The 16,246-nt window shown below is 42.2% G+C and overlaps 1 protein-coding gene across 1 annotated transcript in view; it reads left to right on the top strand.

Annotated features, from left to right (window-relative positions):
• Positions 1-16,246, top strand: part of SNX30 (sorting nexin family member 30) — a gene marked incomplete at its 5' end in the record, with an annotated part of 61,970 nt that overhangs the window by 30,131 nt on the left and 15,593 nt on the right. Inside the window, 3 exons of the mRNA XM_019554726.1 lie at positions 5,515-5,625; positions 10,870-11,028; positions 15,479-15,674. Of these exons, the coding sequence (XP_019410271.1) occupies positions 5,515-5,625; positions 10,870-11,028; positions 15,479-15,674 (466 nt within the window). The remainder of the gene's footprint in view (positions 1-5,514; positions 5,626-10,869; positions 11,029-15,478; positions 15,675-16,246) is intronic.

The following is a 16,246-nucleotide window of genomic DNA, read 5'->3' as shown; positions in this document are numbered from 1 at the left end:
TTTTTTTTTTTTTTTGTCTTCAAACTAAAGCCTTTTTAACAGATCTCCTTCCAGCCCTGACTCATAGTTACAACAGTTGGCACCAGCCCAGGAAGAGCAAGAAATAAGATTGCTTTTAAGCAAAGCAGCTGATGTAAAGCCATGTAGTCTGCATGAAATCAGTTGATCTTGGTTGGGTTTTATGCCAAAAAGGGGTCAAACCTCTTCAGAGAACCATCAAATTTTCAGTTTGGGGTATGGCCTTCACTAGAAGGAGACTTCCTCTCAAATTTCAGGATGCACAATGAAGGGACAGGTGAGCAGTAAAAAGCAGAATGAAACCTCCTTTAGCTACAGGAATGGCCTGTTTGCTTGTGCAGTAGGCAAAACAGCACTGACTTGGTAAATGGCCTTTATCCAAAAGGCAGTTTGCATAGCTGAATTGGTTCATATAATTTGTTTTATGTAAGTATGAGATGATGTAAAACCATAACAAGCCATTCTTTTACACTTGGTGTGCAAAACAAGTTGTAGGTTCCTGTATAAAACTTGGAAGCAGAGATACAGTACTATATTTTAAATAACACTTAATTCTTAAATAAAACTTGAACAGCTTTTTTTATTTAAAAAATTGTCTCCCTTGGAGAGGGGTATATTACGTGGGCCAAGAGGTGACTAGCACTAAGAAGACCTAGTAAATAATATTAATATCTCCTAGTAGCAGAGTACTGGCTGCATAATATATAGTTCTTCCACTTGCAGAAGTAGGTAAAACCAGCTTTTAGGACCGTAGCATTCAGTTTGTTCCATGAATTCAGAAAATATATTGGGCTATAAAGAACTTCCCCAGCTAAAAACTTTATTAATGACTTGCTATACCTAGTATTCCTGAATGTATTATAGAGGGGGTTCTAGCTGTAGAAAAACCTTTCATATAGATCAAAAAAAAAAAAATGGTGAAAGATTTATCACTTTCTCTATGGGCTGGCCGTTGTTGTCTTGTACCTACAAAACTAGTGCATAGGAAGGCTTGGGGGGGGGTTGCCCTGGGAAACATGTAGGTTTTCAGCCTACTTTATCTATACATTTATGCAGTGGCCTAAAGTGGCTGCATAGTATTGACAGGCCTGCTGTGGATTTAATCTTGATACATGAACAATGCTGCCTAACCCCACTTCCCCCTCCCCCCTTCATAAAATGAGGGAAATGTCCCTATCCTACACAGTAGGGGGTAGAAGGGATAAGTTCTTTCAAACGCAAGTTTCTTCTTTTCCCCACCCCCCCTCTGATGTGAGGAGCACCTCTGGAAAGTAGTCTAAGGTGGAGTCTTGGTGGGGTGGGGCTAAGAGAAGAACCAAGCGTGTGTTTGGGGGGAGGGGGGATTGTTAAGTTTCCCTTCCAGTTTTCCAAGGTCTAGAAAGTAGTCTTTATTTAAAATTCCTTTAAAAGCAACAAAATCACACACTTAAAACTACACCTATTTCTAGAAAAGAATCTTCAAACCCCACCCCTCAAAAAAAGCATGACCCACAAGCCAAACTGGGGGAGGTGGGGAAAGAATTAGCATTTGGCTTCTGTGAGCAATTTTATATTAAAATATCCTTGAGAGACCGTTGTGGCTGGAAAGTGTGTGTGTGTTAGGTTTTGTATTCAGGGCATGTGCATTTGATTCCGATCTTGATGGATTTTTTTTTTTGTCGTCTGCAAAGGTCATAATTGCAACTGACAGTAATTTTGGCGGCAAGGGGAAATGGGGCAGGCTGGCAAAGGGAGAAGGAAATCTTTTGCTTTGTTCACTTCCTAGCAACCAAAACTGATGAAGCCAAGAATATTCCTGTTTGATCTCATAGCCAAGGTGGTGCACTAATCTGATTTGATGTCTTAATCTGAAAGTTTGTGTATCTTACGAATACCCAAAACTTTTTTTTTCTGGGGGGGGGGCAGGGATAGGGTTGGAGAGCCACTCTTCCTTTCTAAATCTGTAAAGGAAGGCATGTGCAAAAATTCCTAAAAATCATGCATGCCTGCTCCCATTTATGACTGAACCTGTGGAGATGTGTCCCTCTAAGGGAAACTGCCCATGATACTATACTGTCTGATGGCTCAAGTGCTAGGTTTTTGGGTTGTGCGCGCATGTTGCTTTCTTCCTCTGAATGTTTGTTTTTTCTGTTTGGTGTTCTGATATTGTAAATGTTAATACATGAACATATTCTAACACTTTTTTCTTCTCCTTTGTCCCAGTCTCCTTTTTTACCGTGTTAAATTGGAAGCAAGGTCTCATTTTAATTATAAAGTTTTGTTTCCTAAGCAACCATTGCATCCTTTCAACAATTTTGTACATTAGTGCTAAAAAGGAACATTCCTGTTTGTCTGTAGCTTTAACATTAAGTAGGTATCTGAATTTTCTGTGCAGATGCATACACTCAAATACTTGGTCTATTCTGAAAGCTTATTCACAGTCTAGAGGTCAGTTGAAGTGAATTTGAGTGTGTTTTAATCAGTTGTGTTGTCCTTTGTGAAAGAAGAAGGAAAAAAAAAATCCAACTGGACACTGCAAGCATGTAGTAAAAGTTGCAGGAATAGCCCTTCTTTTGGGAGTGCCAGAATAGGTACTTCCTGTAGTCATATGTATGACATCTGCCCTTCCTCTTTTGGAAGCTGCCTTCCACCCCTCCCCAGCTAAATGAGGGCCTGTGTATGTAATCTTCTCCTGTAGCTTATCAAATGAGACTCCAGCATAACTACTCTTCTGATGGCCTCTAACAGAGTACACACTTTCTCTACCAACATGTCATGTGCCATTGGGTGAGGTATTGGAAGCCATTGTGCTAGAGTACAAGCTAAAATAAACCTTGTCATCTTGCCAGGAAGCTCTCATCTCCTGGCAGTTGCCAACTTTCTGTAGAGCATCTACTGTGGCAGGTGCAGGCTACTGCAAACCTCTGACTTGCAAATCCCTCAACACATAGCTGCCATGGTGCTAGTACAAGAGCATTCTTTTACTATAGCTCTACCTCTTACTTTTTATTTTGGCTTTCTGCATCTTCCAAATGGTGCTTCTCCCTTCCTGGAAGCATTTGTAGACCAGAACAAAGAGGGTTGTTTCAGAGCAGGGTGCTACTTCAGATTTGATATTGTTTTCTTTAATCTGTTCCTCTACACACTTAATTAGTGCCGAGTTCCAGGGATGCCATTTGTGCTGTGGCTTGCTGCCATACTGAGGGAACTAGTGCTGCTCTAAACTGCAGTGTATTAAATTGAAACAGTCCTTCATAAGCATTCACTTGGCAGTGGTTGGGTTCATGGCTTATCCATCTGTAAATAAGCCTGATCAATGATTATCCTAATGAGTTCTTATCCATGTAAGCATGGGAGCAAAATTATCTTACCGTGGCGGATGGCTTTTAAAACCAAGAAACACAAGATTCATTATTGATCCTACATGGCTGCTCTTTGTGCATTCATTCTGAACCAGCAGAGATCTTGCTTTCCTTTTTATTTGGGGGCTTTTACCTCAAAGCTTAATTCAACCTGGGCACATCTATACACACTGCAAATGCTGGCATGATATGCATTAATATACTCCTGGATGTGCCACTTGAACGTGCTCCTGGGACCGCAGCATGTCTGAGCTGGGACAGAGCAGCCCCAGCTGCCAGCGGGGTGGTCAGGCTGCTCCAGCCCAGCTCAACATGCTGCAGAGGGGCTGCCTGGGACACTGAGGTGCTTAAGTGTGGGGCTAGCTAGCAGGCTGCAGGCATTTCTGTAAATGTAAAACACGCACAAACTCTGCTGCAGGATAGTACTTGTGTTTACTGCAGCCTAATAGGGCTGCCCATGTAGATGTTCAAGAGTAAACTGGATGCTTATCTTGCTGGGATCCTATGACCCCAGCTGACTTCCTGCCCTTTGGGTGGGGGGCTGGACTCAATCTTCTGAGATTTCCTTCCAGCCCTAATGTCTATGAAATGCTTACTGCAGAGCTAACTGGGCAGCTCCACAGTAAAGGTCTTATGTAAGTGTGCCTAAACCAAGGGCTGCCCTACTCCTGGCCCACAGACTGCTGCTTTAGGTGCCGCCACTTCTGCTTGCTGCTAGTCTTCAGGCTCCTCCACCTAGGGAGCCTGAATGGCAGGTGCCCTTGGATGCACAGAGGCCTGCTTGGAAGCTCTTCTGTGAGGGAAAGAAGGGGCTCTTGATAACAAAGTGTATGCCAACCTGAAAGCTAAATACACAGCTGTTGCTCTAACTCTTCAGATGACAGAATGGAAGTGTCCCAGTAAGCTTTTGGACTTAAACTAGGTGACATCCCATTGCATGTGTACTTTAGGGAGTTGGACTACATGACCTGGTCTCTGTCCTTTTTAAAACTTCCTGTGGATAGCTGTGCAGTGCTATATCTTTTCATTCACTCATCTATTTTTTCATTTGACTTCAGTGCAAGTTTTGCTCTTGGGCTATCCAAGTGTCTAACTGAATGGTGCACAAATAATGTGGTCCTCTGTGAAATTGCCCTGTTTTTAAGGCTCAGTATAGCCTTTTGCACTGTTGCAAATGGAACATGCCTGGTATGAGATGCTAGCAGATCAGGGAATTGAACTGAAGAGCAGTTAAGCCTAAGGCTCCTCAGCCTTATGCAAAGGATCCATGTGCTAGTGATGGAACATCAGTTAGCATATGGCTTTCCAGGCGAGTCTGGGAACATGGCTTGTAAACGGCCCTCAAAGTCCTCTGCAAGTAACTTTAGCTTCGTAGCTAGCTTAGAAATATGCAGAATGTATGCTCTCATTGGGCACGTGTCCTTTCTCGAGGAATCCTAAGAGTTGCTGGCTGACTTAGTTGAAATTTTTTTTTTTAAACTTTTTTTTTTTTATTCTTCTTCAATCTTTGAAGTCTGCCAAAGATATTGTATTACAGTGGATCAGTTGATCAAACTAGTTAAGGTTTTGTCTGGGCTCTTTCCCCTCATCCTCCTGTTGCTTGAAGCAACTGCACTCAACCTATATAGCTCTAGAGTACAGCACAGCAATGACATACTTTTCTCTCCCACAATTAAGCTGTCCTGTGAATAAGCAAGTCATGAGTAACACTTTTTTTTTTTTTTTCTGTTTTTAGTCCCGTGATTTTTTAGTAATACCTTCTGTCCCGTGGAACAAGAAGATTGTAGTGCAACTGCTTTCTCTTCAAATATAGAAATTTACAATGGGTTAATCCTTTAACCTTTGTCTTCTGTCTGAAGTTAATGCTCTGCTCAGCAAATTTTAAATTAGGACAAAATCCTCTAAACACAGGTTGCTTCCAAGTAATGCTGTCTCTGGTATTTCTGTTGCTTGAGGAACTGGGGGGGGGAGGGGGAGGATAACAAAAATGACTGTCCTGTCTTTGGCCTTCCAAGGCTGTGGTGTAAAGTATGAATTGCAAAGCTTGCTGCATTCACCCCAGTTCAAGGCAAATTTGTCACCTTTTTAGCTATATGCTCTGCGTTTTTCAATTTTGTTGAGATGCTGACTAGCCTGTCTGTCTTTCCTCTCCTAGACCACAAGGGCCGAGTTTGATTTGCCAGAATACTCGGTACGCCGGCGGTATCAGGATTTTGATTGGTTGAGGAATAAGCTGGAAGAATCACAGCCCACCCATCTCATTCCCGTAGGTAGTGTCAGCTGTTGCTGAACATTGTCTGCATTTGAATATCTCTGTGGAAAGTCTTTTGTTGCTTCATCAGACTTAAAGGTGTGTACAGTTTCTCTCTGCCAGAGTGGAACATTACAGCTTTGGAAGCAAAAGAGCTACTTTCACCGTTCCTGAAATGTTGTCATATGTTCTGTCTGAAGGCTTGCTTCATGTGAGGGTAGCATAAACCATCCTAAGCTGTTAGTGCTCCAGCAGCAGTGTTGTCATTTCTTTAAAAATAAATAAAAATGAGATTTTTAGCCATTCTTTTTGCCCACCTGCAGCATTCAGATATTCCTGTTGCCGGTATACTAGAGAGCGGGCAAGAAATGCTTAAGGGTACTACACTTCTTGGATTTTTTTTTTGAGTTGGCATACCAGTGCACTCGCTACAAGTGACAGCTTCCAATAGTAGAATTTTTTTTGACTCGATCTTTGAAAGGGTGTGTACCAAAAATGCAGTTTTAAAACTGTCCAGGCCATCTGTGCCATCAAAGCTTCCAGTTGCCCCATTTGAGGTCCATGGTCTGACCACAACTATACATGCATTTGCTGTGGCTACACGGATAGCAAAGCCCTCTGCAGATGTGGCTAAACAAAATTCTGAATTTCTTGTGCGCTCTCTAGAAACATAAGCCCTCCCTGGGAACTCAGAAGGATGCTTGTGATATTAAGATGACTTGAATAATAGACTCCATCTAGTACTCCAGAGCAGTGGTCTCCAAACTTTTTTTTTTGGTTGCGCATCCCTATCAGTAAAAAAAATTTTTCAGTACACACCCCTAATATATGTATATTTATATAAATAGAAGTTCTAATATTTTCTTCCTGCACCCCAATGGATTGTCTTGCACGCATGCACCCCACTTTGGAGACCACTGCTTTAGAGGACCACTAGAGAGAGAGCCATCCACTTTAGTTATTTCATTGGTTGGGTCTTTTTTTGTTTGTGTGATACCACTTATCTTTTTTATTGCTGTCCAGTTGCATCAATCTGTCTTCTGCTTTTTGTTTCTTTTAAATTACATAAACTGTTCCAGCATTATGCCCTCAAATCAGCTAGCTGCATACCTAGACTTTGCAGAAAAGGCTGCAGATTAGAATTAGCCACTTCCCCTGCCGTAACCTCTTCCACTCTGGGTCACCCTGAGGCTGCATCAGTGTGTAGAAGCATGTTCAAGGTAATGGGCACAGTAAAGATCATGTTTGCTGACTTGGTGGATGGTCTCCCTTCCCTGTCCCTCTGTCTTTTCCACAAACTATCACAGTTTCTAGACTTGCAAGAGGAGTGGCCTGCTCTAGGACTGAACTGCCTTGGCTTCAGAGCCTGAACAAGGGGGCAGCCTTGACTGTATGTTAAGGTGGCGTGTAGCAGGGGTTGTTTTAAAATCCAATAGGTCTTATTCATTTTTGCTAAGAGAATGTGTTTTTAGAATAGCCACAACTGCTGTGTTTTGTTGCTGGAATTGTTGGTGGGTTTTTTTTTCTCTAATTATAGGCTCCAAGTTCTAAAAAGAAATGATGGGATGAAATGCAAAGACTTCCAATCCTTAAGTGGGTGCCAGTCTATGACTAAATATATTAAGTAGATATACCTCCCACCCCCAGTGCTCATCCCTACCCATGGCAGGAGGTCGGACTTGATCTGTCTAGGTCCCTTCCAACTCATTGATTTCTAGATCATGTTTCCCCTTTGCTCCCCCCTTTCCCTCAGCATCTTAACTATGGCCATACCAAAGGAAACATTGCCCCTCCAGGGTCATGTGGCAGATCAGCAGTGTTCCAACATAATCAGTGTAGAGATGATGGCAAGCAAGGTTGGGCAGTATAATCTAACTAGGCTGTATGAGGGTAGAGATTAATGATGGGGAAACTAGAAGTAGTGGGTAGTCTTATTCCACTGAAATAAGGATGCACAAAGTGTTTTAATACAGTTCTGCAAGAGCTTTGGGCAGGCCATGTGTAAATGTGCACCATGTAGCCATGGTCGCACTCGCACTCGCACTCGCACTCGCACTCGCACTCGCACTCGCACTCGCACTCGCACTCGCACTCGCACTCGCACTCTTCTACAAACCCAGGCAAAGGCTCATTGCAAGTTCAAGTCCACTGTGATGTAACTGCAGTAAGCTGGAGCACCTGGGTTTTGACTGGCTCCACACTAAATGAAGTGGGGAAAGGGAGGCTGGAGAATGCTGTAGTAAGAAGTTTTGGGGAAGACTTTGTGGAACAGTGTAGCTATTGGCCAGCTACCCTCTCTGCATCTGCTGAAAGGCTTCTCTGGGAGTCCTGCCCTTCAAGTAGGATTGCAGACTTGCAGCAAAAGGATAAGTGTTGGGGGAGGGTTTTTGTTTTGTTTAGAATCAGTCACTTTGAATTGTACCACATCAGCGGCAAATACATTTTATGAGTTACCAGACACCTCTGGTGTGAGGATGTCTGCTAGCAGTTGGAAAAGAACTCCCCTTCCCCTGCCTAAGGATCTGGCCTGTGTACCCTATTTCCTTAGAGGGTTGCAGGTTAGTATATTTGAGCCATTAATTTAATGAATTTTCTGCACTCCTCCAGCTTCTAAAACATTGGGCCAAATTCTTTTATACTTGCGTAAGTCAGTGAAGTGTATGGGGTTGTACAAGGGTAATGAAGTAGAATTCAGCCAACCCATGCAACATCACTGCAGTTCTGTACTGTTTTTAGTCCACTATTAACTTGGAGAAGCTGCTCTTGTATATAGTTCTGCATCTGTAAAAACACTCTTAATATAGAGATCCTGGACAAGAATTCATTAGATGCCTTCCCCCTTGTTCAGTAAGTCTGCTTTCCTTATGCTAAAGGAGGCGGCATCAAGCATCTGTCCTGAGAGCTGAATATTAAATACCAGAAGCTACAAGACCTGGATGATTACAGGTTTTAAAAAAAAAAAAAAAGCAAGTCTAGACTTGAAACATGTCAAAGCTAAAGCTGCCTAAATTAAAACTCTCCAGAATAGGCATTGGATTTTCTACTAGATTGCATTTTATTATACTGGGTATTGCCAAAGATTAATTGTAATGCTGGCAAGATTGTCTAGCAAGTGCTGTGGGATGATTTTTAAAAATTGTCTTGATGTACCAGAAGCATTACTGGCTGCTTATTAACATGGATACCAAGAGTTTACATGAATAGAAACGGTCTCCTTGTTTGGTCTAGAGAAACTACCTGCAAGCTGTTTTCCTGACCCTTCCCTCCTTTTCCTTCTTCACCCTCCCACCTTTGAATCAAGTGTGCCCTTAAATATCCTAAACTAGAAAACTAATTTTGCAGACTTCCCCTGTTTCACCCCTACCCCATGCATGTTCATGTTCAGTTTTTATAGTTGAGCTCATGTGCAGTTCTGTAGCACCTGATATCCTTTTTTTTTTTTTCTTTTTGAAATAGTTTATTCTGTCTAAAGTCTAGGAATTTATCCTAACTTAACTAGCAAGAAAGTTCTGCTTCTAATACTCAAAGCAGAACTGCTCAAGGCATGGTTACATATACATATATGAAAATATCTTATTTCCTTTGCTTTCTGTACATGTCTATCAACATGTATGATTTATTTGTTTCCAGGTTAACCTAGTTTAAATTTTTTTTTTTTTTAAACTACATCTGTCACAGCAGTCTTGGATAGCTCAACCAACCTTGGCAAATCCCCTCTTAACAAATTGCAATACTCCCTCTGGTTCATTCCCATATGGCAGCAATTAAGATTCTGAGGAAATGACCCAGTTAAATACTAGCAGTGGGCTTGCACTGTTACCACATTGGAAGTCCTTGCATTTCATTTCTTTCTAAAGATCCCCTCCTGTCAGTTTTGAGGTAAAAGGAGATGGTCTCATAGGGAGACGATCACAAGTGATGCATCAGAGCTCTCTAAGAGTAGTTTATGATCTGCATAGACTCTGGTGCTTTTCCACTCTTAAGAGCTATAAATGTTAACTTTCAGATCACACACTGTATTTTGATCTAAATCATATATTTTAATGTCAGCGCTGTTTCATAGTTCGTAGAGTTTGTAGACTTCTACTAAATGAATGGGATGGTCTAGGGTTTGTTATGAAAATGCCTAAGTACTGCCTCTGCTCATACAGATAACAAGGAAACAGTTACTTTTTTTTATTCTGAATGTTGATGTAACTAATAAAATAGCTTGCCTCAACAAAAAAGGGGCTGTATTATCCATGTTGGTATAGCAAATATATACAGTAAATCTGATGGTAGGACTGAGCTGATCCTGCTACAGATGGATCCACAAAATTTTATGTTTTGTAACAAACCTGAACAAATACTTTAGCAGGGAGCAGAATTGCTCATATTTAATAAATGGCAAATTCCACAGCTAGTGTGTTTTTTAACCCTCAAAATATTCTGTGTTCTCCCTGTCCATATTGAGGGACTAGGGCACTGCAGAATTAGTTGGGGAGAAAAAAGGAGATTTTTTCCTATTCCCATCTATTCCCTCCCCCCCCCCCCTTTACTTCCTCAAAGAAGAAACTTAATTTTCAGAGTGCTGTTAGACTATGCTGACACCTGGGGCACTCACTATATGTATATTTAATACTTCAAATGGACTGCCTTTTTACACCTACAACCTAGCTCAATGCTTTCCCCTTTTTCAAATTTTTCTTTTTCTTCCAACCTATTCCAAAGCATGCCCTCTTGACTGCTTCTCCAAACTTCTTCAGGGTTTTTCACAAAGTTATCTTCATAAGGCATCGACTCAGAAAAGCTTTTGCACTTGGGACAGCAGGCAAGTATATGGCACAAGTTCCTTTTACAACGACTGGTACTCAAGACTTATGTTCCAAGTGGTTTCTGGAACAGAAGCCTAAATATAGGTAACTGAGTAAAAGATGGAAGTTCTGTCACCTCGCCCCACACAAGAAGAGCATTTAAAGTACAAAGGCCCTGGGCCCATGCTAGTCTTGCTATATTAATAAGACTCTGAAATTACTCGAGTGAAATCCTAGTTCAGACCCACGTGGGGCAACTCCAGCAGAACTCACCCCTGGCCCCCCCCCCAAAATCTCACTTAAATGCATACAGTGCCCCTTAAGTGTCAGTTGTGAGGAAGAGGTGTGTGGTTGCATGTGCCCTTGCTAGTTCAGGAACTGCATTTGTGTAAAAGCATGTTGCATGTGTGGTTTCTCTTTTTTTGTTAGAATGGGGAAGGAAAAAAACCTGTCTGTTTCTTCACAGCCTCTTCCTGAAAAGTTCGTTGTGAAGGGAGTTGTTGACAGATTTTCTGAAGAATTTGTGGAAACGAGGAGAAAAGCTTTAGATAAATTCTTGAAAAGAATTGCAGATCATCCAGTGCTTTCCTTTAATGAGCACTTCAATGTGTTTCTCACAGCCAAGGTAAGTTTTTTGTTTTTTTTGGGGGGGTTTTTTTGTTTTTGTTTTTTAACATCTCAACAGAAGCCAATCAGGCTATTTTGATTTTGAGAGGAACTCTCTACTCAAGCTGACTAGGTTTTACTTCTCTTTAGATTCTCTCGAGGAATCTTTTCAGTCTGTGTTAAAGTCGCTGTTGGCACAGTGAAAAGTATTAGGGTTTCCAGGGTGATGGCAAGCAACCTCTTCTGCCTACATTTTAGTCTGGACAGTTCACATTTTAAAAGACTGCTCTAGAAGGTACCATCCCACAAGAATATGCTGGTATCTGGAGTGGTCCCCTTTGGCTTAGCATGATGTGCTGCTCCTATGCGAGGCAGTGTCTGAGGATCAAACTCTTTTAAGCGGGACTAACACCAGTGATGACAACCTGTATGAGTTTCTGCATTTCCATAAATACTTGTTTCTTCCACTGTGCAGGGATGCCAACAATGCAGGGTTTATTAAATGCTGTCCTTTTGCACTTGGGTATAGGGGTAAGAAGTGTACTTCTGTCTACATATTCAGCTTTTTTTCTTTGGTGTGGGGCCCTGCAATGCTTTGAGCACCTCCTTTTCCCCTTTTTTCTCTTCTTGGCAAACTTCTCATATTAAGCCATTCCATATGAATTAATTTGTACCAAGCAGTAACATGGTCAAAATCTAGAATGGTTCTTTTGAAGGCTTGTGGTCCAGCCTGGGAACATGCAGATGAAGATGATCTGCAAGATCCGTGGAGAAAGTGGTCTCTGGCTCTCTAACTTCTCTCCCCTCCTCCTATAATGATTTGAATGTAGTGCTTTAGGACTGAGCTCTGCTAATTGGAACAGCAAGTAGGCACTCGGGTGATCTACTCCTCCTAATGTATGTTCACTGTCTCTGGGTGTTCCTTTTGCTTGTAGCATTTCTAGGCAGATATATTTTTTGCAACATATTTTGTGAAGCTTCTAAACTCAGAACTGGAATTGTCCTCTCTACATCCCGATCTTCTTGCATGGGTGGGGGATGGATGGAGGGAGGGACTACAACCTGGATAATGGGGCGGGGGGGGGGGGAAGTTGCCTGTAGACTTCCTCATTCACATTGTAATTGGGGAAATTGATCAAGCAGACTCTAATTAAAGTCTGTTCTGCATTCACATGGGAAGGTTCCAGCAATACAGGGCTGTCTTTAAGCCCCCCACCCCCCATGGAAGGAGCTTTAGTTGGTGTCCTGCAGCCATTTTGAAACATGTGATGGTGAGCAGCTCTCCAGGAACCACTCCAATTAAAATTCCCCCTACCTGCCTCCAAGCACATGTATAGGCAGTCAGAGGTACTATAAGCAACTGGGGCTGTGCAAAACAGCAACATTTTGATTTTCAGATCTGCAGTTTCAAAGGGACAGTATCATATTTTGCTCTTTCAAAGCACTGTTCCATTTAGTTTCACTGAAACTGTTTTGGTGTTTTGCCCAGAGACTATAATGGGGAACCATGGAAATGCCTATAACTTTGTCATTTCTTGCCTGATTGAGATGGAAATGGCAGGGATGGTAGCCCCTTCTGAGGCCATGAAGCCTGCCAGGTTTCAAGGAGATGGGTGCAGGGGTTTCTGGGAGACTGCACTTTGTCACAGAGTAGGGTCTCTAGAGATGGCCCTAATACCCCTAGAGCCCTGTGACTGCCAGCTCTACCCTATGGGCATCTGTTTGGAAAAAAATAAATAGGGAGGCTGTCTTCTCTCTTCAGCTCTGTCACTGGTCCTAATGGACTCCACTAAACCCTGTAGGTTTTCAGACCCCTTGCTGGCACTACCTTTTAAGTAGGTGCCTCAAGTGCACATCAACAGGAGGAGTGGACTCAGCTGAGCCACTGGCCGCCTCAACCTCCTCTGAAGTGCCTTCTGGGGAAGGAGACATGGCTCTAGGGGAAACTTGAGGAGCGTGGACCACAAACTCTGATTCCACCTCCTTCCCTAGAATTTCCCTTGCTAGGGCACTTGGATCCGGATCTGGATCCAGCTCTTCCTCTGGCGCTGGAAGGCTCAGGCTGGGAATTGAAATTGGGGTAGAGGAGACTGGTGCTTCTCAGGGTGGTTGTTATGGCAGGTATTATTGGAGGGGATGCAGACACTGTTCTTATCTCCTTGGTGCCACTAGCAGCAGAAGTAGCATGGCTACTTGTTGGAAAGAGGCCGTGTCTAAGTTTGAGGGGGTGGGGAGCAACTTGGAGTTCTCTCTCTCTGCCCCCTCTTCCACCCCGGCCAGAAAAGCAGCCACCTACCTTTCCAGCACACTTCATGTTTGGTGCACTAAAAAATCTGTGCGTTTCTGTAACGTATGTATTTATGTACTATATAAATATATGTTGTGCTTTCTTGCACAGTTGGTGCAGTGTCAGAGAAAACAGACTTATTTTGTGTAGAAAGAATAACAAAAAGGATTTTGGGGAAGGAATGGATTAGGAAAGGGTATTTTGGAAAGGATTGGATCCCACTTGCTAGCAACAGACTAGCAAGTAGGAAGTGAGAGCCGCCTTGATACCGCTGGAGGACAAAGCTCAAACTGACAAAGGCACAGCTGACAGTTCATTTCAAACACTGCTTTTATGCTCCTTCTCTGTCCCTCCCCCAGAGCACTAGGATTGGAAGAGACTTCAGGGAAGGATCACAGTCACTGCCCAGCTACACATGTTGATAGCAGAGCAGTCCTTCACCCTCCCACTTCTTAGTTTGTATTTCCCTGAAAGCCCAGCTTCAAAACTCTGTGAAATATTTGAAACACTTTAAGTGCTCTTGTTTCACTTCAAAGCTTTGCATTTTGTTTTGGTTTAGAGGTTGAAACACCTTCAAAACAAAACGTCTGTCGAAATTTGGCACAGCCCTAGGAGCAATCTTCAGCATGACGGGCAAAATGACTTTTTTTTTTTCTTGGCAACATTTGTTAAGATCTGTCTCTTCCACAGTTGCAGTACAGGCCTGTATTACTATAAGTAATGCATTTTGAAAGGTGTGGGGTTCTGAAGTTTTATAGCTATGACTTGTGAGAATCGGCATCATAGAAAATGAGGTTAGGAAGGGACCTCGGGAGGTCATCTAGTTCAACTCCCTGCTCAAAGCAGGATTATCTGCAATTGGATTATTCCAGCCAAGGTTTTGTCAAGCTAGGCCTTAATCTCAGAGTACAGGGATTCCACCACCTTTCTAGATAACCTGTTTCACCACTGTCCTAGTAAAAGTTGTTCCTGATTATCTAACTTAGGAAAAAACTAAGGTTACTTTATGGTCTTGGTTTGTAGAGGTCAGGAAGTAGTTTTTTGCCCCTTTTTATATATGCATCAGTCTAGTAGATGAAAGCTTCAGAGCAAAGTTTAAGCATGAAATACTGACCTCTGCTGGAAGGACTGCAATACATTGCATCAATAAAAGAGAAAATAATCGTGGCTTAAATCCAAGCATCTTCCTCCTAGAGAAGGGATGCACAGTCCTTGGTGCATGTTCATAGAATACTACAAGCAGTTTAATTCCAGACCCATATAATGAGACTCCTTGCAACAAAAACAACTTTATTTCTCTTTGTCCTGGGCCCCCTAGCAACATGGCCTACTTGGGTGGGAATTGTATTAACACGGTGCATGTTGAAATATTATCCTCTCCAACCCTCTCTTCTCCATTGGAAGGGGAGGAGGGCAGTCATAATTGACTAACTTGGTTCATTGCATTTGGAGATCACTTGAGCTTTTGGTCATGTTCTGGTTCCGTGCACCCACATTCTTCGTGGCCCACAGGAGCCCAGTTCTGTCTGTATATTACTGGTGCAGGGACTGCGAGGTTTGTTTGGTTTTTTTTTTTGTTTTTTTTGTTTCTCTGCAAAGCCCTGGGAATAAAGTGAACCTGCTGACTTGGCTTCCCCAATATTAGTTTAAAATGTACTATATGACCTGAGTGTTTTTCCATGTGATCAGTGCCACCACACTTGAATTAGGCTGGCATTTGCCTTCTGTGTGAGTAGGAAAGTACTTCTGTCAGTCATGTGTAAGATATCCCTCTGTCTACAGATGCTCCTGAAGTAGTGCCTATCAGGATAAAGTTTATATGAAAAATGCATATGATCCTGGAATTGATAGCTCATGACCCAACATCTTCCTTTGCAAATGCTTGCTTTCATCACCTGTGCTTTTAACTGAAGTGCAGACTACTTAGACCAATGGTCAACAAAGCTTCTAGTAGTGGGCTGGAATGGCTCAGCTAGTGACCAACATGGGCTGGTGCTAGGCCTGGTCTCTGCTTCGTGCTGCCACCTAGCTGCATTGTGACATGAGCAAAGCCCTTGCTGCTGAAGCCATAGTCAGGATGGATCCAGTGGCTCTGGGTTATACCCTGATTTAGACTAGTTATGGTATTTTGCTTTTCCTGCCTGCAAACTGTTTTAAAAATACTGTATTTTGTCATTACCAGGATCTTAATGCCTACAAAAAGCAAGGAATGGCATTGCTGTCCAAGATGGGAGAGTCAGTCAAATATGTCACAGGAGGTTATAAACTAAGAAGTCGACCACTGGAGTTTGCAGCCATGGGAGAATATCTAGATATATTTGCTCTAAAGCTTGGAACGATTGACCGAATAGCACAGCGGATTATCAAGGAGCAGTTGGGTAAGAACTTCCTTTGGGCAAGTAACTTGGCAGCAATCTCTTTTTCCTGCTGACATTAGTACTGCCTCTTTCGCTATTAAAGAAATAAATAAAAAATGGACACTACAGAGTCTGAAGGCTAGCATTTCACTTGAATGGTTGTGCTGTGTACACTCCTGTAAATACATTATTTTGTTTAAAACTTGAGTTACCTTGACTTAGTGTGTGGTAGGCTTTTGTTTTTTTGTAACTGAGTTCTGGCAAACCAAACATTTATTCCATTTTATGCTTATTTTTGAGGCTACAGTAGTGTTAAACTTAATCTCTGGCTAATGTGTACACTTTTTAATCCTGAGTTGAGCATCTCACGATAGGTGTTTGCCACCCAAGTCTTCTAAAAGCCAGTCTCAAGCCTGCAAGACTGCAGCATAAGGAATTGGCTTCTGGTCTGGTCAAAAAGCCCTAACTTGACCCTTTTTAAGTATCCCTTAACTTTTTTTTTTTTTTTCTCTCTATAGGAAAGTTTTGGTGTGTGGGTTTGTTGTGGGTTTTTGTTTTTTGGTGTGTTTTTTTTTTTTTTTTTTTTTTTTTTT

The sequence above is a fragment of the Crocodylus porosus genome, unplaced genomic scaffold, assembly GCF_001723895.1.
Source record: "Crocodylus porosus isolate Cpor-Errol unplaced genomic scaffold, CroPor_comp1, whole genome shotgun sequence".
Taxonomy (NCBI): domain Eukaryota; kingdom Metazoa; phylum Chordata; order Crocodylia; family Crocodylidae; genus Crocodylus; species Crocodylus porosus.
This window is presented reverse-complemented; position numbering and strand designations above follow the sequence as displayed.